Source organism: Denticeps clupeoides, chromosome 6, assembly GCF_900700375.1.
Source record: "Denticeps clupeoides chromosome 6, fDenClu1.1, whole genome shotgun sequence".
NCBI classification, from domain to species: Eukaryota; Metazoa; Chordata; class Actinopteri; order Clupeiformes; family Denticipitidae; genus Denticeps; species Denticeps clupeoides.
This window is the reverse complement of record NC_041712.1, coordinates 24,420,155-24,440,740: the sequence shown is the minus strand read 5'-3', so window position 1 is coordinate 24,440,740 and position 20,586 is coordinate 24,420,155. Positions and strand designations below refer to the sequence as shown.

The 20,586-nt window shown below is 46.1% G+C and overlaps 4 protein-coding genes and 7 non-coding genes across 11 annotated transcripts; 1 reads left to right on the top strand and 10 right to left on the bottom strand.

The window, feature by feature from the left end:
- Nucleotides 1–1,337: 1,337 nt before the first annotated feature.
- smad9 (SMAD family member 9) lies at nt 1,338–5,755 on the top strand. The gene is made up of 7 exons (XM_028984573.1): nt 1,338–1,641; nt 2,080–2,549; nt 2,832–3,071; nt 3,172–3,279; nt 3,537–3,758; nt 4,833–5,089; nt 5,268–5,755. Exons 2-7 carry the CDS (start codon nt 2,138–2,140, stop codon nt 5,409–5,411), a joined length of 1,383 nt encoding a protein of 460 aa, XP_028840406.1. The 5' UTR covers nt 1,338–1,641; nt 2,080–2,137; the 3' UTR covers nt 5,412–5,755.
- A 66-nt stretch (nt 5,756–5,821) lies between these two features.
- On the bottom strand, nt 5,822–9,095 carry rfxap (regulatory factor X-associated protein). Its single transcript, XM_028984574.1, has 3 exons — nt 8,547–9,095; nt 7,401–7,511; nt 5,822–6,331 (listed from the first exon to the last, which is right to left on the bottom strand). Exons 1-3 carry the CDS (start codon nt 8,901–8,903, stop codon nt 6,236–6,238), a joined length of 564 nt encoding a protein of 187 aa, XP_028840407.1. The 5' UTR covers nt 8,904–9,095; the 3' UTR covers nt 5,822–6,235.
- A 1,450-nt stretch (nt 9,096–10,545) lies between these two features.
- On the bottom strand, nt 10,546–10,617 carry trnae-cuc (transfer RNA glutamic acid (anticodon CUC)). The gene has a single exon. It is a non-coding gene; the product is annotated as a tRNA-Glu (tRNA).
- Nucleotides 10,618–11,473: 856 nt separating this feature from the next.
- On the bottom strand, nt 11,474–11,545 carry trnae-cuc (transfer RNA glutamic acid (anticodon CUC)). Its single transcript has one exon. It is a non-coding gene; the product is annotated as a tRNA-Glu (tRNA).
- A 501-nt stretch (nt 11,546–12,046) lies between these two features.
- Nucleotides 12,047–12,118, bottom strand: trnae-uuc (transfer RNA glutamic acid (anticodon UUC)). The gene has a single exon. It is a non-coding gene; the product is annotated as a tRNA-Glu (tRNA).
- Nucleotides 12,119–12,938: 820 nt separating this feature from the next.
- LOC114792222 (serine-rich and transmembrane domain-containing protein 1-like) lies at nt 12,939–13,292 on the bottom strand. Its single transcript, XM_028983147.1, has one exon. The coding sequence runs from the start codon at nt 13,269–13,271 to the stop codon at nt 12,939–12,941; it is 333 nt and encodes a 110-aa protein (XP_028838980.1). The 5' UTR covers nt 13,272–13,292.
- A 1,158-nt stretch (nt 13,293–14,450) lies between these two features.
- On the bottom strand, nt 14,451–14,522 carry trnae-cuc (transfer RNA glutamic acid (anticodon CUC)). Its single transcript has one exon. It is a non-coding gene; the product is annotated as a tRNA-Glu (tRNA).
- A 501-nt stretch (nt 14,523–15,023) lies between these two features.
- On the bottom strand, nt 15,024–15,095 carry trnae-uuc (transfer RNA glutamic acid (anticodon UUC)). The gene has a single exon. It is a non-coding gene; the product is annotated as a tRNA-Glu (tRNA).
- Nucleotides 15,096–15,915: 820 nt separating this feature from the next.
- Nucleotides 15,916–19,897, bottom strand: LOC114792970 (serine-rich and transmembrane domain-containing protein 1-like). The gene is made up of 2 exons (XM_028984527.1): nt 19,791–19,897; nt 15,916–16,268 (listed from the first exon to the last, which is right to left on the bottom strand). The coding sequence occupies exon 2, from the start codon at nt 16,246–16,248 to the stop codon at nt 15,916–15,918; it is 333 nt and encodes a 110-aa protein (XP_028840360.1). The 5' UTR covers nt 16,249–16,268; nt 19,791–19,897.
- Nucleotides 17,396–17,467, bottom strand: trnae-cuc (transfer RNA glutamic acid (anticodon CUC)). Its single transcript has one exon. It is a non-coding gene; the product is annotated as a tRNA-Glu (tRNA).
- Nucleotides 17,732–17,803, bottom strand: trnae-uuc (transfer RNA glutamic acid (anticodon UUC)). Its single transcript has one exon. It is a non-coding gene; the product is annotated as a tRNA-Glu (tRNA).
- Nucleotides 19,898–20,586: the final 689 nt, after the last annotated feature.

Here is a 20,586-nt window from a genome sequence, read left to right as displayed (position 1 = left end):
CCCGCTAACAGGGTATTTTTTATTGTTGGCTTCAGTCCCTTAACTGCTGTACATTCTAACATTCAGGGATTATTAACTAAAGTTGTTTAAATTCAACAACAACAAAAAAGAACCTTCATCTACAGTGTCCGTAAGTTCAAATAATTTTGGTTTTCATGTTGGAATTTTTATAAATGGGCCAATCAAAAAAGGATTAACAATGCTGAAATGGCCATTTTCAACTCGAGACTAATTTACCAAAACACATGTTTTTTTTCCCCACCATTTTTCTTCATTGTAGACACACTAGTAGATTTACCGTGCTAAAATAGATTTTTAGAATCCAACTCCATAATAAAATTACAGGCATAAAAAAAGTGCTGCACAGTTTATGGTGAGGTTCATTTTGGCTGGAGCTCGCAGGCCTGGCCTTGTTAACGCAGATGAGCTTTGTGGGAGAACACCCTGTTTGTCCTCCTATCCTGTCTGTCGGCAAGGCAGGAAGTCATCTGTCTCCCTCTCTCTCTGTCTGACCACCTCTTTTTGTTTGTCTGTCTCTCTCTATTTATCCGTGTCTCTGTCTCTCCCTCTCTCTCTGTCTGTCTGACCACCTCTTTTTGTTTGTCTCTCCGTCTTTCCATCTCAATTTGTCTCTCTCAGCTCACCTCTCTGTCTGTCTCTCCGTTTGTCTGTGTCTCTGTCTGACCCCCTCTCTTTCTGTCTGTCTGACCACCTCTCTTTGTTTCTCTCTCTCTGTCTTTCCCGCTCTGTCTGTCCCTCTCTCTTTCTGTCTGTCTCACTCTCTGTCTGTCTGTCTGACCACCTCTCTTTGTTTGTCTCTCTCTGTCTCTTCCTCTCAGTCTCTCAGGCCCCCTCTCTGTCTTTCCATCTGAGTTTGTCTGTGTCTCTGTTTGTCTCCCTCTCTCAGCTCACCTCTCTCTGTCTGCGGTGTAATGCTACATGTGTCCCTCTCTCTGTCCTCGGTCTCCCTCTCTCAGCCCACTTCTCTGTCTCTCCACCTCTCTTTGTTTGTCTCTCTCTCTCTGTCTTTCCATCTCAGTTTGTCTCTCTCTCAGCACACCTCTCTGTCTGTCTCTCCCTGTCTCCCCCTGTCTCTGTCTGCGGTGTAATGCTACATGTCTCCCGCTCTGCGTTCTTCTTCTCGGCTTTGTCTGGTTCCCGCTCTGCAGCCGTAAACTGTGAAAATGTCAAGCAGCCAGACTCTCTGTCGCCAGCCGGCCTTGCGTCATTAACAGCGGCGGCCGGTGCGCGCGGCCCCGTGTCCCTCCGCGGCGACAAGTAGCGCCGCCATCGATCCGCGGGCCGGCGGCGGCGCGCGCGACGCGACACGCCCCCCCCCCCCCGGCTCGGCGGCGCGCGTGTCGGCGCGCGTCCGCGCGGGCGCCGCCGTAAACAGCCCCGCGCGTGACCCCGCCGCGACCCCCGCCGCGAGGGCCGGGCGCCCGGTTACCGCGAACACCGACACGCGGCGCGTTCCGGCCTCCCGCGGCGCGGGGCGCGGCGTCCTGGGACCGCGTCCAGCGCGGCGGATGGATCCTGCACGCAGGCGGCGCGGCTCCCGTCTGTCTGACGCCGCCGGGGCTCCGCGTCTCCGGCTGCTTCCCGACAGCAGACCGCGCCGAGTCCAGCCGAGGAGCGCAGGTAGGAGGAACCTTCCCCGCACTTTCACACAGACGCAGACAAAAGAACTTTTTAAAAGTATAAAGTGAGTTCCGTTCTCGTCGTCATCATCATCATCAATATTATTAATATTATTATTGTTATTATTGTTACATTTACAGCATTTACCAGACGCCCTTATCCAGAGCGACTTAGAATCAGTAGTTACAGGGACAGTCCCCCCCTGGAGACACTCAGGGTTAAGTGTCTTGATCAGGGACACGATGGTAGTAAGTGGGGTTTGAACCTGGGTCTTCTGGCTCATAGGTGAGTGTGTAGGCTAGGCTACTACCACCCTATTATTACTATTATTAGTAGTATATTTCTGAAACGGAGCCAGCAGGAGAGTTGTGGAGCTCATAGATTCATGAAGTATCAGGATTTGATCCTGGAATGAGTCTGTCTCTTGTTTGTTTGCAGCAGGTAAAGGAGTCACCACGTTCCCTGCTCGCCGCCGACGTTTCTCCTGGTGTCCCCCATGCACTCCACCACGTCCATCACCTCCCTGTTCTCCTTCACCAGCCCGGCGGTGAAGCGCCTCCTGGGCTGGAAGCAGGGGGACGAGGAGGAGAAGTGGGCCGAGAAGGCCGTGGACTCGCTGGTGAAGAAGCTGAAGAAGAAGAAGGGCGCCATGGAGGAGCTGGAGCGGGCGCTGAGCTGCCCCGGCCAGCCCAGCAAGTGCGTGACCATCCCGCGCTCCCTGGACGGCAGGCTGCAGGTGTCGCACCGGAAGGGCCTCCCCCACGTCATCTACTGCCGGGTGTGGCGCTGGCCCGACCTGCAGTCGCACCACGAGCTCAAGGCTCTGGACTGCTGCGAGTTCCCCTTCGGCTCCAAGCAGAAGGACATCTGCATCAACCCGTACCACTACCGGCGCGTGGAGACACCAGGTACACTTTTACCTTTACAGCATTTACCAGACGCCCTTATCCGCGACTTACAATCAGTAGTGACAGGGACAGTCCCCCCCTGGAGACACTCAGGGTTAAGTGTCTTGCTCAGGGACATGATGGTAGTAAGTGGGATTTGAACCTGGGTCTTCTGGTTCAGAGGCAAGTGTGTTACCCCACTAGGCTACAACCACTTTTATCATCCAGAGTAGTGACAGGGACAGTCCCCCTGGGGACACGATGGTAGTAATTTTTGTTGTTTTTTTTATTCCTCTGCTGCAGTCCTGCCACCAGTGCTGGTCCCTCGCCACAGCGAGTTCAACCCGCAGCACAGCCTGCTGGCCAAGTTCCGCAACACGTCCCTCCACAACGAGCCGCTCATGCCGCAGAACGCCACCTACCCCGACTCCTTCCAGGCGGTGCCGTTCTCCTCCCCCTCCAGCTCCCTCGCCCAGTCGCCCGGCGGATACCCCGACTCCCCCGCCAGCGGCGCCGACGTCAGCAGCCCGTACCACGTCGCAGGTGTTAGATTGACTCGGATGGACTGGATCGTGTTCAAGTTTAAATTTGATCCAGTGACCTTTGACCTTAAAGTATTTTGTGGAACATCTCCCTTCAACAGCGGAGACTCCGCCCCCGCCCTACAGCATGATGGAGACCACGCCCTCGGAGGACGTGAAGCCCGTGGAGTCCGGCAGCTGCAAGCTGATCCTCACCTCCCAGCACAGAGGTGAAGCCTCCGCCGCCGCACGGCGCTGTTCACAACTCATCGTCCAATCACAACGCCGACCTAGAGGGGACGTGAGCCAGTTTTAAACTGATGCACTGTGGGAAATGTAGTTGCAGTTTGTCAGTTTGTGGTCGTGTTTGGTACTTGATGGGTTCATGTGGAAGTCTATATGAATAATTACATTGTAAAAAAATGTCATTGTCACTGTTATGTGGCTAACTGCGCCACTCCGTTGACGGTGTGCCGTCTGACCCCAGAGCTGCGGCCGGTGTGCTACGAGGAGCCCCAGTTCTGGTGCTCGGTGGCCTACTACGAGCTGAACAACCGCGTGGGCGAGACCTTCCACGCCTCGTCCCGCAGCATCCTGGTGGATGGCTTCACAGACCCCTCCAACAACAAGAACCGCTTCTGCCTCGGCCTGCTGTCCAACGTCAACCGCAACTCCACCATCGAGCACACGCGCCGCCACATAGGCAAAGGTACGTGCCCCGCCCGAAACGGCGTGGAGAAGAGCGCCGGGCTGAGGAGGAATGGTACGATGTTGCCACGGGTGACGGGGTAGGGAGGCTGGAAAGAGGGACTCTGTTGGCCGGGGATAAAAGCCAAGTCAGGCTGTTAGATATTGAATTGATTAAAGACGTCCCCTGGACTCCTTCCACGCCAAGACGGCATTTTTGGATAATAAATCTTTTGAGGCTGCTTTGAAATAATAGACGCGGGTTTGCCTGTTCCTGGATCTGTAAAACCTCAAAGCCACATATCGTCTTAGAACTCTCCAAAAATTTTATAAAAATGTGACTTTGTGAGATGATTGAACATTAATACGAGTTCCCCGAGCCTGTCTGTGGTCCTGCAGTCTCTAGAAATGGCGACAGGTGTAAAGAGAGTTTTGTTCATTCTGCTTCACTGTTCAGGCAGCAGCAGCACAGACGGTCGGATCTGGAATTTGTCCCCTTATGATGTCATAAGGGGAAAAGGTTACCTCCTCCTCAGGCTTTTTCCGCCCAGACAATTTCCCGCCCCTCCCCTAAAATATTATCTCCACCGACCGGCATGGCTTCCAAAGCGAAGCGTCATAGTTGCTCGGTGATTGGATGTAAAATTGAGCACAAATGTATTAGTTCAGTCATGCGGGACTCTGAAGAACCAGCGGGTTTCTGGAAAAATGCGCCAAACATCGTGGTTTGTGTTGATGACGTAATTTCCGCGAACGCCCGTCCAACGTCTATAGGCCGCTCTCCTCCTCATTAGCATTTAAAGCTACAGATGGTGAAACGGCGCGTCCTGGGAAATCTCATTGTGGGACCGGATCAAAGTGGCTGTAATTCTGCACCAAGGCTGAATTTCGGAAAGAGGCGTCAGATACAGAATTTGAGGACCAACAAGACCAAAATAAAAAAAAAAAAAATACAATTTCGTGTCATGGGATCTTTAAAAAGTTTAAACCTTTGGCCCATCAGATAATTTACAGAAGTTTGTAGGGTCAAAGTGACTTTTTTTTTTTTTTTTTTCTCGGAGAATCCCATTTGAATGTAAACATGTGCCCACCCCAGGCGTTCATCTGTACTACGTGGGAGGCGAGGTGTACGCCGAGTGCCTGAGCGACAGCAGCATCTTCGTCCAGAGCCGCAACTGCAACTACCAGCACGGCTTCCACGCCACCACCGTCTGCAAAATCCCCAGCGGCTGCAGCCTGAAGATCTTCAACAACCAGCTGTTTGCCCAGCTGCTCTCCCAGTCGGTCAACCACGGCTTTGAAGTGGTGTACGAGCTCACCAAGATGTGCACCATCAGAATGAGCTTCGTCAAAGTAAGGCAGTAGTGCGATACGGTGCGCAGATGGTCACATGACTAGAATCAAATTTGTAGTTAAGTAGTATTTGGAGATTTAAAATCAGATTGTGCTTTGACATCATGAAATATAACCAATGTTAGAACTTAAAAGGATTTGTGTTGCATTTTCACGTGTATCCGTCCATCCTGCTCAGGGCTGGGGTGCAGAGTACCACCGGCAGGACGTCACCAGCACCCCCTGCTGGATCGAGGTCCACCTCCACGGCCCTCTGCAGTGGCTGGACAAAGTTCTGACCCAGATGGGCTCCCCTCACAACCCCATCTCTTCAGTATCGTAACCGCGGGCGGCGCGGCGCACGTCAAAATATTCCAGATTCAGAGTATTTTAGCTCGACGGTCGTGTGTTACGTTCAATTTTTCTGGTATTTCAAATTTCACCACATTTTGGCATCCAACCCGAGCAGGCATTTTCATTAAAAAGAAATTGCCATGAAACTGCCTCAGTCGCTGAAATAAGCCAATTTTAAATTTTTTCTTCTTATTATTATTATTATTACAATAATTTTCCATTTGTTTGAATGAAAAAGTATTTCTGTGTCTGCCATCATTTACAGGCAGGCGGGATCGGGATCAGTGGGGTCCGTTTAATGAATTGTTTTAATATATACACGTATAAAACATCCGTTTGAGGCTGCGTGTTCTTTTATCTGCATACGTGATCCTCAGCACTGCACAATAAGAACATCCAGACGGGGAAGGAAATTCACATTTATTTTTCTTACGCGTGGGCAGCTTCAGCGTCTCCACCGATGAAAAGATTTCATGCTGGTGGATTTCCCACCACCAGTTTACTGAATTAAAACCGAGCTAGATTTGCACAAAACTAGCCATGCCGTGAATGATTATTAAAACTAAAAATGTACAGCCCAATATCAAACCCAACGAGTTGCCGTTAAATACATGCAAAATTCCACATACCTTTTAAAAACATTAAAAATTGAAACACATGATCTTATGATGCAGCTTAACTCTAGGTTGGCCGCTTTTTGTGGACGTTTTTAGTATAAAAACTACGAAATACAGCGATGAGATGCCAATGTGACATGCACATGTCCTCTGCCTGTGTGTGTCCCCATCACCGGCGTGGGGAGCGAGAGCCGTGCTAGTAGTTGTCCTGTGTCTTCTGCTGTGCCTGGGTGTACAGGAGCCTTTGCTGCTGCTGCAGGAAACTGACGACTTCGGGGCTCCTCAGCAGAGACTGTTGGCAAAATGAAGCTCTCGCATTATCATCAACGACTACAGCCAGCAAACAGATTCATTTACTATCACATACATATACATACGGGTGTAGTAGCCTAGTGTGGTAACACACTCGCCTAGGAAGCAGGAGACTCAGGTTCAAATCCCACTTACTACCATCGTGTCCCTGAGCAAGACACTTAAGAGTGTCTCTGGGGGGGACTGTCCCTGTAACTACTGACTGTAAGTCGCTCTGGATAAGGGCGTCTGGTAAATGCGGTAAATGTACTATATACATACATACAAACTGGACTTGTTTCAAGCAACCCAAGGCTTCTCTACAGAGCAATAGCCATATTTATTTGACGCAGATTTATTACTGATCTCATTTTCATTTCAATTACGATTAGGGATTCCCATGATTACAAAAATCACAACCACAGTAAAAAAAAAAATTGATTTTTTTTTTTTGCTTTTATTTTTAGCAATTTTCAGAAAAACTTGTGAAACTGTCAAAATACTTTTATTTGTTAAAAGTGCACAACAAATTGGATGTGTTAATCAATCTTTTTTTTATATAATTGGCAAAAAGCCAGGCAGCTCTAACTTAAAATTTCATCCCCTCCAGGATTTTGGTGGTTTTGGCGAGACCGTCGGGGTGATTTGCCTCAGCTGGTCGCGAATGTCTGTGAGGGCTTGGTGGTAGAAAAATGCTTTTCAATTGACCACTTTCGTTTGTGTTCCACCACAACGTTGCATGCAGTACAAGATATTGTTCTTCTTGAGAAGCAGATGTGAGAGTGTAGCAGAAAAACTGAGTTCTGATGCTGGAGATAGACCATCCACATTCTGCACCATGCGATTTGCCAGTAAAGTGGGGCAGTGGTGGCCAAGTGGGTAAAGAAAGCGGTCCCAGAATTAGAAGGTTGCTACAGCACGCCACACGTTGACACAACGAAATGTCCAGCAACCTTCCGATTACACGATCAAGGCTAAATAAGAAGCATTCCTGCATGTTTGTTAATACAGAAGTCAAATTGATTACGTGTGAGGAAGGCCGGGTGTATGGTGTCAATCGTGAATCTCACCAGTCTCTTCTGATTCAGCACCTGCTCTATAAGAGAGGGTCTGGCAGGCCGGTCCCCCATGTTCCCCAGCCGCTGCTTGGTGACAGACATGGGTCTTTCCTCCGAATTGTCCTGTCGAGCACACAACCCCAAAAGTTACATTTATTTAAGCATGCGTGCAACTTCCCCCCCAATCAAGCACTGGCTACGAATTAACTCTTAATTCAAATATCATGTATGCATAAAAACAACTGAATCGGAAGCTAAAGACCTGGTAAAAGGTCAAAGGTTAACATTCAAAAAAGCGTCACTCGATATCACCTACTGGCTATTACACAAAATATAATCAAAAATTATATTAAATCTCCACTATTAGGAAAATTTGACTTAGTGAGATTATTTAACATTAATACGAGTTCCCCGAGCCTTTCTATGGTCCTGCAGTAGCTAGAAATTGTGACAGCTGTAAAGAGTGCTTTGTTCCTTCTACTTCACCGTTCAGGGCAGTGGTGGCCTAGTGGATAAGGAAGCGGACCCGCAATCTGAGGTCCCATTGAGCCAGGCGCCTGTCATGGCTGCCCACTGCTCACCAAGGGTGATGGTTAAATACAGAGGACATGTGTCACCGTATGCTGAGCTTGCTGTGTATCACAATGACAATCACTTCACTTTCAGTTCAGAGAGCGGAAGCTCAAGACAGTCGGATCTGGAATTTGCCCACCACCGACCGTCATGAAGCATTGCAGTTGCTCAGTGATTGGATGTAAAAATGAGTACAATTGTATTTTTTTTTGTTCCGTCATGCCAGACTCTGAAGATCCAGTGGGTTCATTTAATTTTTTTCTGGAAAAACGGCGACAAGACAAGATTGGTAAATTGGGTTGGTGACGTCATTTCCGCGAAAGCCACCTTAAGCGCTCTCCTTCTCGTCCCGCCCCTCTCCTCCTCATTAGCATTTAATGCGCGTCCTGGATCAAAGTGGCTGTAAATCTCGAAATTCGAAAAGAGACTTCAGATACAGTATTAGGGGACCAACAAGACCGAAATAAAAGCAAAAATAATTCATGTCAGGGGACCTTTAAAATGTATTAAAACATTATTATAACAATGCGGTGGTTCCATAGTTCGTGTGCGTGCTTCTGCGTGTTTACGAACGTTCCGACTTACGTCGAGTTTCCCTGACGACATGGCCTGGTCACTTTTCTTCTTCTTGTATTTATCTTTGTACATTTTGTTGCGGTGCTTCTTGCACATCCACGGCTTGCGCTGCTTGGCCACCTGCGTGGTGGTCTCGGTGCAGCCCTCGTACGTGCACGTCTTCGACACGTTCTCGCCGTCCTCGTCGTTGAGCTCCTCGGGACTCGCGGCGCTGTCCCTGGGGTCCGACGCGTCCACGGCGGCGTCGCTCTCCTCGTCCGGTTCGTCCATGTCGTAGCCGTCCGGGTCCACGACGCTGGCCAGCAGACGCAGGGCCGCGGACTCTTTGTTCTCCTCCAGAGACGCGGCGCGGTCTTCTTCGCTCATGTCTCCTGCGGCGCGGTTAACTGGGATTCATGGCGCAATACGCAGTACGTAACAACGACTAGCTCTCCGCCACGGGAAGAAAACAAACGAGAAGCCTGTCACTGCAGGCTGCCATAGACGCAAAGACTAGCTGTCGCGTTGAACGGGGCGTCTACGTGAGCGAATGCGTCAACGGATCCGCCATCTTGGGAGGGGCTGGCGCTCCTTTTAAATGAATGAACGTCTATCATGGCCAAGGTGATAAACGTGAGACGCGGTTTTTATTCGATTTGGTTAGTTTCTAATGTCAGACATGTATTTACGACCGCATTAATCTGCATATAGGTATGTAGGTAATCATTCGAAACACATTTAAACTACATTTACATTTATAGCATTTATCAGACTACACTCGTACTACATGTAGAACAATGCAAGTACAACGCAGCAATGTTCACTGAAAGAGCCTGGCATTCTTCATGATAACCTTGTAGCGTGACCACTCATACGTTCATATTTACACGTTTATCCAAAGCGACAGGCATTTGTGTGGATTTGTAGAAAACTATAGACAATGAGCTCTGCACAATACATTTTTCAGACAAGGAATATTATTTTTTATATTTAATATGAGAGATAAACATCAATTTGTCTGCTTACTTTGGAAAAAATAACTATAGACAGGGCAGGTCCATACACAGAGGCATTTTTAGAGATCAAGAATTATATAGATTTTGAACTGGAACATGTACAGGTTACAGAACAGAATCTGTCTTTCCTGTAGGGTGGAGGTGGGAAGACAGATGCTCTGGTCTGTAACATGAACAACGTTATTTGTCGAACACTAAATTTCGGAACACAGAAGATGATCAAATAAAATGTCATTTATGAAATGTTATGCCTTGATTCTTCGTACGCGACGCAAAAGTCCGACAACTTCGCAAAGTAGCGTGGTTAGATGGACCTGGAACCCCGTCCAGATATGGCGGCGCCCTGTGTTTATGTCTATGGCCGCCTGCAATACGACCGCCCACCGTCGGCCACGCCCATTTGTCCACCAATGGGAAGCTTCGACAATTTCAAACACGTCAGAATCCCCGGCAATACCTGCAAATTAAATCCACTTTATATAATAGTAAATGATCGAAAGGAATAGTGTTGAGCGAAAGAAGTATTATTCTTTACGGAGCACGAAGACGTGGAAGTAAGTGGAGACGTAATCAGGATCGTTGGGGCAGTTGGCCTAACGGGTAAGGAAATGCACACGTAATCGGAAGGTTGTTCGAATCCCGAACCGCCAAGGTGCCATTGAGCAAGGCACCGTCCCCAGACACTGCTCCACGGGCGATATGGTGTTTCTACGGAATCAGATTTGTGCAACCTATTATTTTACATTTTTGTTTGATATTAGGAAAGTTTTGCTTCAAAAAATTTGGCACAAATCTTATTGCATATGTTTCACAATGAAGGTCACTTCACTTTCAGGATCTGAGTGGGCGGGGCTGGCGTAGCTCCGCCGCGGGAAGCCCCGCGTCTTCTTCTTTAGTGTTTAATGGCGGTTGGCATCCACCCTGCGTCACAACAAATTATAAGCCAGGTCTCTAATAGTCATCTTCTCGGTGTTCCTCTGATTTGGTCAGAGGTGGACTACTGCAAAAATGAGTTCCCTGACCGGGAATCGAACCCGGGCCGCGGCGGTGAGAGCGCCGAATCCTAACCACTAGACCACCAGGGACTGACAAGATTTACGGGCGTGGTTCGACTTCTGGCGGCCTGCAGTGAGCTCCGTCTCGGTATCCCAGGGACTCGAACCCGGGCCGCGGCGGTCATACATAAAGAGTGTTTATGTGTGACTTATGTGGGTTATAGAAATAAGATGGAAGAAACGTACAAAGCAACGTTTGGACACTTTCTGAACAATGAAAGGAAAAAGAAAACAGAATGTGTGGTCAAAAATCACGAGGAGAAATATAGCCACTGAAATAGATGTTGAATATTCTTGAGTTTATAAGGTATTAATAACGTAATAACGAGATTTTTGTCTGTTGTATTCGGTACTTGTACTGTGTTGACTGGGTTAAATAGAATGGCATTACTGAAAAAAAGACTAAAATACAATTCTCACTGATTGAGCAAGACTTAAATATTAATGGACAATTCTGATGAAGATATGACTAAAATGCTCAGCGTTTTAGTCGACTGAAACTTGTCTAGACTAAAATGAGTCTGGATGTGATTAAGACTAATAAAGACTAAAATGACAGATGGACATAAAGACTAGACTAAAACTAAAATAAGGACAAGCTGGCAAAAACATTTCCTCAAAAGCTTTCCTCATATCAAACAAAAATAAGACATTGAAACATACGTTCCTGCTTAACCCTATTATTTTAATACTCATTAAAGAGTGGGCGGGGCTGACTATGGGCGGGGCTGGCGTAGCTCAGCCGCCATGACACGCCACGTCTTCTTCTTCTTCTTCAGTGTTTAATGGTGGTTGGCTTCCACCCTGCGTCACAATAAAGGTCTGTAATGGCCACCTTCTCGGTGTTCCCTTGATTTGGTCAGAGGTGGACTACTGCAAAAAGGAGTTCCCTGACCGGGAATCGAACCCGGGCCGCGGCGGTGAGAGCGCCGAATCCTAACCACTAGACCACCAGGGACACATCAGACTAATGGGCGCGGCTCGTCTTCTGGCGGCCTGCAGTGAGCGCCGTCTTGGTTTCCCAGTCCTTTTACCTAAATCAAAAGTTTTATTTATATTAATAATTTACTATTCTTATAATATATTTTATACGAACACATACACGCACCATTACAGAGCACATAAATAGCAAAAACAATAATAATATTTTAAGTAATAAAAAATAGAAATTGGCCATTGTAATAATCTGTTTCAACCTCGTGATGGCGCAACAGATTCAATAACAGATCGCTATGTCATGACCGTTGGGTGAAGAACGAGGATGTTTCCTGACCGGGAATCGAACCCGGGCCGCGGCGGTGAAAGCTCCGAATCATAATCATATTTACAGAGCACGTAAATAGCAAAAACTATAATAAAATGTTAAATATGATGTAACTAAAAAATATTCGGGCCAAAGTAATAACCTGTTTTAACCTCGTGATGGTGGAACAGATCGCTATGTCATGAACGAAGATTGATCCCTGACCGGGAATCGAACCCGGGCCTCAGCGGTGAAAGCGCTGTATCCTAACCTCTAGACTACCAGGGAAGCATTGCATTCTGTATGACTTCTTATCATATAATTTATACGAACACACACATGCACCGTTACAGAGCGCGTAAATTGCAAAAACTATTCTGATTGGCTGGTGTGTTGGCCCTTTCGTTTTTGATTGGCTCCAGGTTCTTGTTTCATAGTGAAGCGCTACTAGCCTTCAAATGATCTTTTTTGAGAAATACAATAAATACAAAAAAAGAAAATTGTGTCTGTCGCACTCAAGAGCCTGCATTATAATATGTGTAATTATGATGTAATTTATAAAATTATAACGTAATTTTACCAAACTTCCTATGTGATGTTTTGACATGAGTTGCAATATTCACCACTTTAAATGTTCATTCCATGTCACTCAGGAACAGCCGGATCATAAATGGAATGGAAATCGAATTTGGTCACCTTGAATAAATATGAAACTGTGGCCCGGTCACAGCAAGACACTCCAGGCCTTGACACACGGGGACAAGACTTCACAGCTCAGCATCTTAACAGAAACCAGTGGTGACCTGATCCAGAAAGGACCGATCCTTTCACATGCCAGTCTTTCTGGTGAATGCACATTGCATAATACAAGGATATGTGATGTATCAATCAATCAAATTGGACCACAGTTCTGTACAGAAACAAAAAAAAGGCAATAATGACAGCAGAAGTCTGTTTTCCTCAGGGCTTGTTCTGCAGTTCTGTTCGGAGCTGTCAGAAGACTGCTCCATGTCCTCCGTTCCCCAGCCTGCATCCACTTCATCCTCTCAGAAAAACCTTTATCCACATGGACCTGCAGATGTCATCATCATGAGCACAGTGGTGTATGTTAGGAAGACAGAGAGGACACTGTGGAGCGCTGTGAGGACATGCTGCAGATCTCCATGTTGGTGAAGGAGCTGCCCCCTTCACTGGTGCATTCCGGGTAAGAGGAGCTGGAGGAGATGATGTTCTTCAGCCTGTACAGGGCAATGACCAGCAGACTGAGCAGGAAGACCAACAGACTGAGGAAGATGGACACGTAGACGAAGACATTTTCCGGGCGGCTGGACAATGATGCGGCCGCTGCTGTGGAAGCTGAGGTTGGGGTGAACTTCAGGAACGCTCCATCTTCCGGAATCGTCCCATTCATTTCCTTTTCTGAAAACTCTATTCCAGACATCGATTCCAAATGAATGGTTCCTGGCATGAAGATAAGAATAATTTTTAGATAAGCAGTGCAACTCGCATCAGATGTCCTCAAGCATCAAGAGCGGAAGGATCTGGAGCACAACGTTTGGAAATTTCTGGAGAAGATAACTTCTAAAATATCTGTGTCAACAAAACTTTATGACCTGATGAAAACGAGTCAAGATAACATACATCATGCAATATTTTTAAAAAATTAGACAAAATATGGTTTACAAAATAAAAGGTATACAAAAATGTAGTATTTACTTTTATTGATGATGTAAATAAGACGAGAGGTTATTTCCTCTTGTTTAATCACATTATTATTTTTATGAAGTATTGTATTTATGTTTCCTGTGACTCCCATTCGGTCACACAGATGACATCACTTTTTCAATTCCTCTTGGTGCATTATTAATATTTCACAATGCTTGTGGTGGGTTATAGAAATAAGATGGAAGAAATGTACGAAGCAACGTTTGGACACTTTCTGAACAATGAAGGGAAAAAGAAAACAGAATGTGTGGTCAAAAATCACGAGGAGAAATATAGCCACTGAAATAGATGTTGAATATTCTTGAGTTTATAAGGTAATAATAACCTAATAACGAGCTTTTTGTCTGTTGTATTCGGTACTTGTACTGTGTTGACTGGGTTAAATATAATTGCATTACTAAAAAAGAGACTAAAATACAATTCTCACTGATTGAACAAGACTTAAATATTAATGGATAATTCTGATGAAGATATGACTAAAATGCTCAGCGTTTTAGTCGACTGAAACTTGTCTAGACTAAAATGAGTCTGGATGTGATTAAGACTAATAAAGAATAAAATGACAGATTTTAAAAGACTCGACTAAAACTAAAATAAGGACAAGCTGGCAAAATTATTTCCTCAAAAGCTTTCCTCATATCAAACAAAATAAGACATTGAAATGTAAAATACGTTCCTGCTTAACCCTATTATTTTAATACTCATTAAAGAGTGGGCGGGGCTGACTATGGGCGGGGCTGGCATAGCTCAGCCGCCATGACACGCCACGTCTTCTTCTTCTTCTTCAGTGTTTAATGGTGGTTGGCTTCCACCCTGCGTCACAATAAAGGTCTGTAATGGCCACCTTCTCGGTGTTCCCTTGATTTGGTCAGAGGTGGACTACTGCAAAAAGGAGTTCCCTGACCGGGAATCGAACCCGGGCCGCGGCGGTGAGAGCGCCGAATCCTAACCACTAGACCACCAGGGACACATCAGACTAATGGGCGCGGCTCGTCTTCTGGCGGCCTGCAGTGAGCGCCGTCTTGGTTTCCCAGTCCTTTTACCTAAATCAAAAGTTTTATTTATATTAATAATTTACTATTCTTATAATATATTTTATACGAACACATACACGCACCATTACAGAGCACATAAATAGCAAAAACTATAATAATATTTTAAGTAATAAAAAATAGAAATTGGCCATTGTAATAATCTGTTTCAACCTCGTGATGGCGCAACAGATTCAATAACAGATCGCTATGTCATGACCGTTGGGTGAAGAACGAGGATGTTTCCTGACCGGGAATCGAACCCGGGCCGCGGCGGTGAAAGCTCCGAATCATAATCATATTTACAGAGCACGTAAATAGCAAAAACTATAATAAAATGTTAAATATGATGTAACTAAAAAATATTCGGGCCAAAGTAATAACCTGTTTTATCCTCGTGATGGTGGAACAGATCGCTATGTCATGAACGAAGATTGATCCCTGACCGGGAATCGAACCCGGGCCTCATCGGTGAAAGCGCTGTATCCTAACCTCTAGACTAACAGGGAAGCGTTGCATTCTGTATGACTTCTTATCATATAATTTATACGAACACACACATGCACCGTTACAGAGCGCGTAAATTGCAAAAACTATTCTGATTGGCTGGTGTGTTGGCCCTTTCGTTTTTGATTGGCTCCAGGTTCTTGTTTCATAGTGAAGCGCTACTAGCCTTCAAATGATCTTTTTTGAGAAATACAATAAATACAAAAAAAGAAAATTGTGTCTGTCGCACTCAAGAGCCTGCATTATAATATGTGTAATTATGATGTAATTTATAAAATTATAACGTAATTTTACCAAACTTCCTATGTGATGTTTTGACATGAGTTGCAATATTCACCACTTTAAATGTTCATTCCATGTCGCTCAGGAACAGCTGGATCATAAATGGAATGGAAATCGAATTTGGTCACCTTGAATAAATATGAAACTGTGGCCCGGTCACAGCAAGACACTCCAGGCCTTGACACACGGGGACAAGACTTCACAGCTCAGCATCTTAACAGAAACCAGTGGTGACCTGATCCAGAAAGGACCGATCCTTTCACATGCCAGTCTTTCTGGTGAATGCACATTGCATAATACAAGGATATGTGATGTATCAATCAATCAAATTGGACCACAGTTCTGTACAGAAACAAAAAAAAGGCAATAATGACAGCAGAAGTCTGTTTTCCTCAGGGCTTGTTCTGCAGTTCTGTTCGGAGCAGTCAGAAGACTGCTCCATGTCCTCCGTTCCCCAGCCTGCATCCGCTTCATCCTCTCAGAAAAACCTTTATCCACACGGACCTGCAGATGTCATCATCATGAGCACAGTGGTGTATGTTAGGAAGACAGAGAGGACACTGTGGAGCGCTGTGAGGACATGCTGCAGATCTCCATGTTGGTGAAGGAGCTGCCCCCTTCACTGGTGCATTCTGGGTAGGAGGAGCTGGAGGAGATGATGTTCTTCAGCCTGTACAGGGCAATGACCAGCAGACTGAGCAGGAAGACCAGCAGACTGAGGAAGATGGACACGTAGACGAAGACATTTTCCGGACGGCTGGACAATGATGCGGCCGCTGCTGTGGAAGCTGAGGTTGGGGTGAACTTCAGGAACGCTCCATCTTCCGGAATCGTCCCATTCATTTCCTTTTCTGAAAACTCTATTCCAGACATCGATTCCAAATGAATGGTTCCTGGCATGAAGATAAGAATAATTTTTAGATAAGCAGTGCAACTCGCATCAGATGTCCTCAAGCATCAAGAACAGAAGGATCTGGAGCACAACGTTTGGAAATTTGTGGAGAAGATAACTTCTAAAATATCTCTGTCAACAAAACTTTATGACCTGACGAAAACGAGTCAAGATAACATACATCATGCAATATTTTTTAAAAATTAGACAAAATATGGTTTACAAAATAAAAGGTATACAAAAATGTAGTATTTACTTTTATTGATGATGTAAATAAGACGAGAGGTTATTTCCTCTTGTTTAATCACATTATTATTTTTATGAAGTATTGTATTTCTGTTTCCTGTGACTCCCATTCGGTCGCACAGATGACATCACTTTTTCAATTCCCCTTGGTGCATTATTAATATTTCACAATGCTTGTGGTGGGTTATAGAAATAAGGACACTTTCTGAACAATGAAGGGAAAAAGAAAACAGAATGTGTGGTCAAAAATCACGAGGAGAAATAGAGCCACTGAAATAGATGTTGAATATTCTTGAATTTATAAGGTATTAATAACCTAATAACGAGCTTTTTGTCTGTTGTATTCGGTACTTGTACTGTGTTGACTGGGTTAAATATAATTGCATTACTAAAAAAGAGACTAAAATACAATTCTCACTGATTGAACAAGACTTAAATATTAATGGATAATTCTGATGAAGATATGATTAAAATGCTCAGCGTTTTAGTCGACTGAAACTTGTCTAGACTAAAATGAGTCTGGATGTGATTAAGACTAATAAAGAATAAAATGACAGATTTTAAAAGACTCGACTAAAACTAAAATAAGGACAAGCTGGCAAAATTATTTCCTCAAAAGCTTTCCTCATATCAAACAAAATAAGACATTGAAATGTAAAATACGTTCCTGCTTAACCCTATTATTTTAATAATCATTAAAGAGTGGGCGGGGCTGACTATGGGCGGGGCTGGCGTAGCTCAGCCGCCATGACACTCCACGTCTTCTTCTTCTTCTTGTTTAATGGTGGTTGGCTTCCACCCTGCGTCACAACAAAGGTCTGTAATGGCCACCTTCTCGGTGTTCCTCTGATTTGGTCAGAGGTGGACTACTGCAAAAAGGAGTTCCCTGACCGGGAATCGAACCCGGGCCGCGGCGGTGAGAGCGCCGAATCCTAACCACTAGACCACCAGGGACACATCAGACTAATGGGCGCGGCTCGTCTTCTGGCGGCCTGCAGTGAGCACCGTCTTGGTTTCCCAGTCCTTTTACCTAAATCAAAAGTTTTATTTATATTAATAATTTACTATTCTTATAATATATTTTATACGAACACATACACGCACCATTACAGAGGGCGTAAATAGCAAAAACTATAATAATATTTTAAGTAATGAAAATATAAATTAGCCATTGTAATAATCTGTTTCAACCTCGTGATGGTGGAACAGATCGCTAGATTCCCTGACCGGGAATCGAACCCGGGCCGCAGCGGTGAAAGCGCTGTATCCTAACCACTAGATTACCAGGGAAGAATTAGCATTCTTCTTCTTCTTATCATATAATATTTACGAACTCACACATGCACCATTACAGAATGCGTAAATAGCAAAAACTATAATAAAATGTTAAATATCATGTAATGCAAATATAAATTGGCATATATATAAATAGGTAACACACTCGTCTATGAACCAGAAGACCCGGGTTCGAATCCCACTTACTACCATTGTGTCCCTGAGCAAGACACTTAACCCTAAATTGCTCCAGGGGGGACTGTCCCTGTAACTACTGATTGTAAGTCGCTCTGGATAAGGGCGTCTGATAAATGCTGTAAATGTAAAATGTAAATAGATATAAATCCTAGCCACTAGATCACTAGGAAAACATTAATGTTCTTTATGACTTCTTACAATATATTTTATACGAACACACACATGCATCATTACAGAACCCGTAAATAGCAATAACTTTAATAAAATGTTAAATATTATGTAATGCAAATATAAATTGGCCGTTTGACTTGTTGACACTAAAATGAGTTGATATTTACATTTACCAGATGTCCTTATCCAGAGCGACTTACAGTCAGTAGTTACAGGGACAGTCCCCCCCTGGAGACACTCAGGGTTAAGTGTCCTGCTCAGGGACACGATGGTAGTTAGTGGGATTTGAACCTGGGTCTTCTGGTTCACAGGCGACGTGATGGACGTGATAAAGACTAATAAAGACTAAAATGACAGATGGACACAAAGCCTCGACTAAAACTAAAATTAAAGACAAGCTGCCAGAAGCAGCTATTGTGGTTTCCAATCATTCCTCCACTGTGAAGACATCTAACGGATGAGAAGAAGCTACGTTAATCGTCTGCAATTACCGGCCGAACAATCAAGTTGGTGTCTCGTCACTCAATCCACGGTGATCTGAGCCCCGCACACACTTCCACGCCTCCCGGCCCGCGCCGAGAGCAGAATAATCATATTTAATTGTGCTGTTTGTTTCCTGGCAACATGCGCACCTCTGTGCTTGTTTAATTGTTGGCTGATGTTGGAGGCGGCGGCGGTCCATTAGGGCAGCAGGAGAACCATTCAGCGCCGACGTAGAGAAGGTCATTCGCTCTCCTGTTTAGTTTTAGTTTGGGTTTTTTTTTTCTTCTTCTCCCTATATTCTGGTTTTAGAACGATATGAATAATTGAGTGGCCAGGCCGTTAAATGTCATGATATTCCGGGCCCTCGTCGTCATTGGGATTTATCCCACAAGCAAGCAAAGTAAGTCCCACGGCTCCCAGAATTACCGTGTCCTGGAAAAAAAAGACATTTATGTGTGGCGGACGGGGCATTTATTTTTCGAGACGTCACAATTCGCTGAGGGAACACGTGAAAGAGCAGAGTGTGCATGGAGAGCAACATGGAGTGCGATTCAAGGTGAAGCGAGTGATGTCACGTTGCGTGTATACGGCTGCATTATCTGTTACCAAACGAACACAGGCTGCGCGTTTCCTCCGTCACGCGGTAATGAAAGCGTGTCTGATGTACTTTTTGGTTCCCCCTGCCTCTGTAGTGCAGCTTGTTAGCGTGACGCCGGCGTTGTGCGGCCCTTTTTACTTCCTGACGAGGACATCCTGTCTATGGTATCAAAGAGCACCGTGAACATCCTCCGAATGCACTTGGTTCGTGGTGTTGGGAGGTTTCTCTCGTTCCGTAGTTGTTTCCTGTTGCTCACCGAGTGAAGGGCTAAAGGGATGTCATGTGCCAAAATCAGACCCCCGTACAGCGAACCCCCACAGAAGGCTTCAATGAACAAGGGGTTGGGCACCCTGGGGGCGGAGGTCCTGCCGCCTGCCCGCCAGTCAGTCTGCGCCCTCGTCATTAGTTGCCGCCGACATCGGCGGTTTACATCACCGATCACTGTCCCACGCATGCAACGCGGGACAACTTTCTTACACACACACACACACACACATGTTGGAGATCAGAACCCAGCATGTTGTAGCCATGCAGCAGTAAGACTTTACCTACCTGCTCACGCCGCAAAGATATCGGCTGAAAATCCGGTGGAACGGTAAATCCGGGGGCTCAGACGAACGCGGAGACGGCGTCTCCAGCCGCCTGAAAGGGGGTGATGGACAGACAGGCAAAGGGAGAGAGAGAGAGAGAGATGGAGGGAGAAAGGGAGGGAGGGAGGGGGAGAGAGGAAACAGCGCTCGCTCTGTTCAACCCCATCCTCCGTCCTCCAAGTTCCTTTTCCCCCCTCTGCCGTCTGCGCCCCTGTTCTCTCCGTTCTGGGGCGCTTCTCACCATGACAGGCAGATTTCGGGGGAGCCCGAGGTCAACAGGTTGTCAGATGGCGGTGACGGTGACGATGAAAGCTGTGCCTGGTCGCTGTCCCCTGCTGGGATCCAGCCACTTTGAGCCTGGCGCTTGAGCACTGGGGCTTGCTGGCCTGGCGATTCGGCAGGACGGTTCTAACGAGAGCCTGCCGCCTGGTGAGGGGGTGACGATTCTCTGTCATTTAGTCACCACCTACATCCCTGATCCCTTCCAGTCCATCCCTGATCCCTTCCATTATCCTTCCAGTCACTCAGCAGGAGCCCATCGTGGCACCGGCCGGGGTGCCTGGTTCCCCCGTCCCTGGGGCCTGTGCAGAATTGTCTCTGGCGTCCGTGTTACACCGGACGATTCCGGACGTCTGTTGGCTACGGCCAGCCTGACGCCAAGAGCACCGGGCTCCCCAGGCACTTAGCACCATCCCTCTCATAGGAGTTCAGAGGCCTCGAGGGCCTCCGGTGCGGCGGTGGGGCCTACGGGCGGTTTT

Excerpts from the sequence above, each read along its gene's own strand:
- smad9 (XM_028984573.1), top strand. The coding sequence starts at position 2,138 with ATGCACTCCACCACGTCCATCACCTCCCTGTTCTCCTTCACCAGCCCG. Across the intron at positions 3,759-4,832 it reads GCGCCGCCACATAGGCAAAG|GCGTTCATCTGTACTACGTG; the intron begins GTACGTGCCCCG and ends TGCCCACCCCAG. Across the intron at positions 5,090-5,267 it reads TCAGAATGAGCTTCGTCAAA|GGCTGGGGTGCAGAGTACCA; the intron begins GTAAGGCAGTAG and ends CATCCTGCTCAG.
- rfxap (XM_028984574.1), bottom strand. The coding sequence starts at position 8,903 with ATGAGCGAAGAAGACCGCGCCGCGTCTCTGGAGGAGAACAAAGAGTCC. Across the intron at positions 7,512-8,546 it reads TGTCGTCAGGGAAACTCGAC|GACAATTCGGAGGAAAGACC; the intron begins GTAAGTCGGAAC and ends TGTGCTCGACAG. Across the intron at positions 6,332-7,400 it reads TGCTGAATCAGAAGAGACTG|TCTCTGCTGAGGAGCCCCGA; the intron begins GTGAGATTCACG and ends TTTTGCCAACAG.
- LOC114792222 (XM_028983147.1), bottom strand. The coding sequence starts at position 13,271 with ATGTCTGGAATAGAGTTTTCAGAAAAGGAAATGAATGGGACGATTCCG.
- LOC114792970 (XM_028984527.1), bottom strand. The coding sequence starts at position 16,248 with ATGTCTGGAATAGAGTTTTCAGAAAAGGAAATGAATGGGACGATTCCG.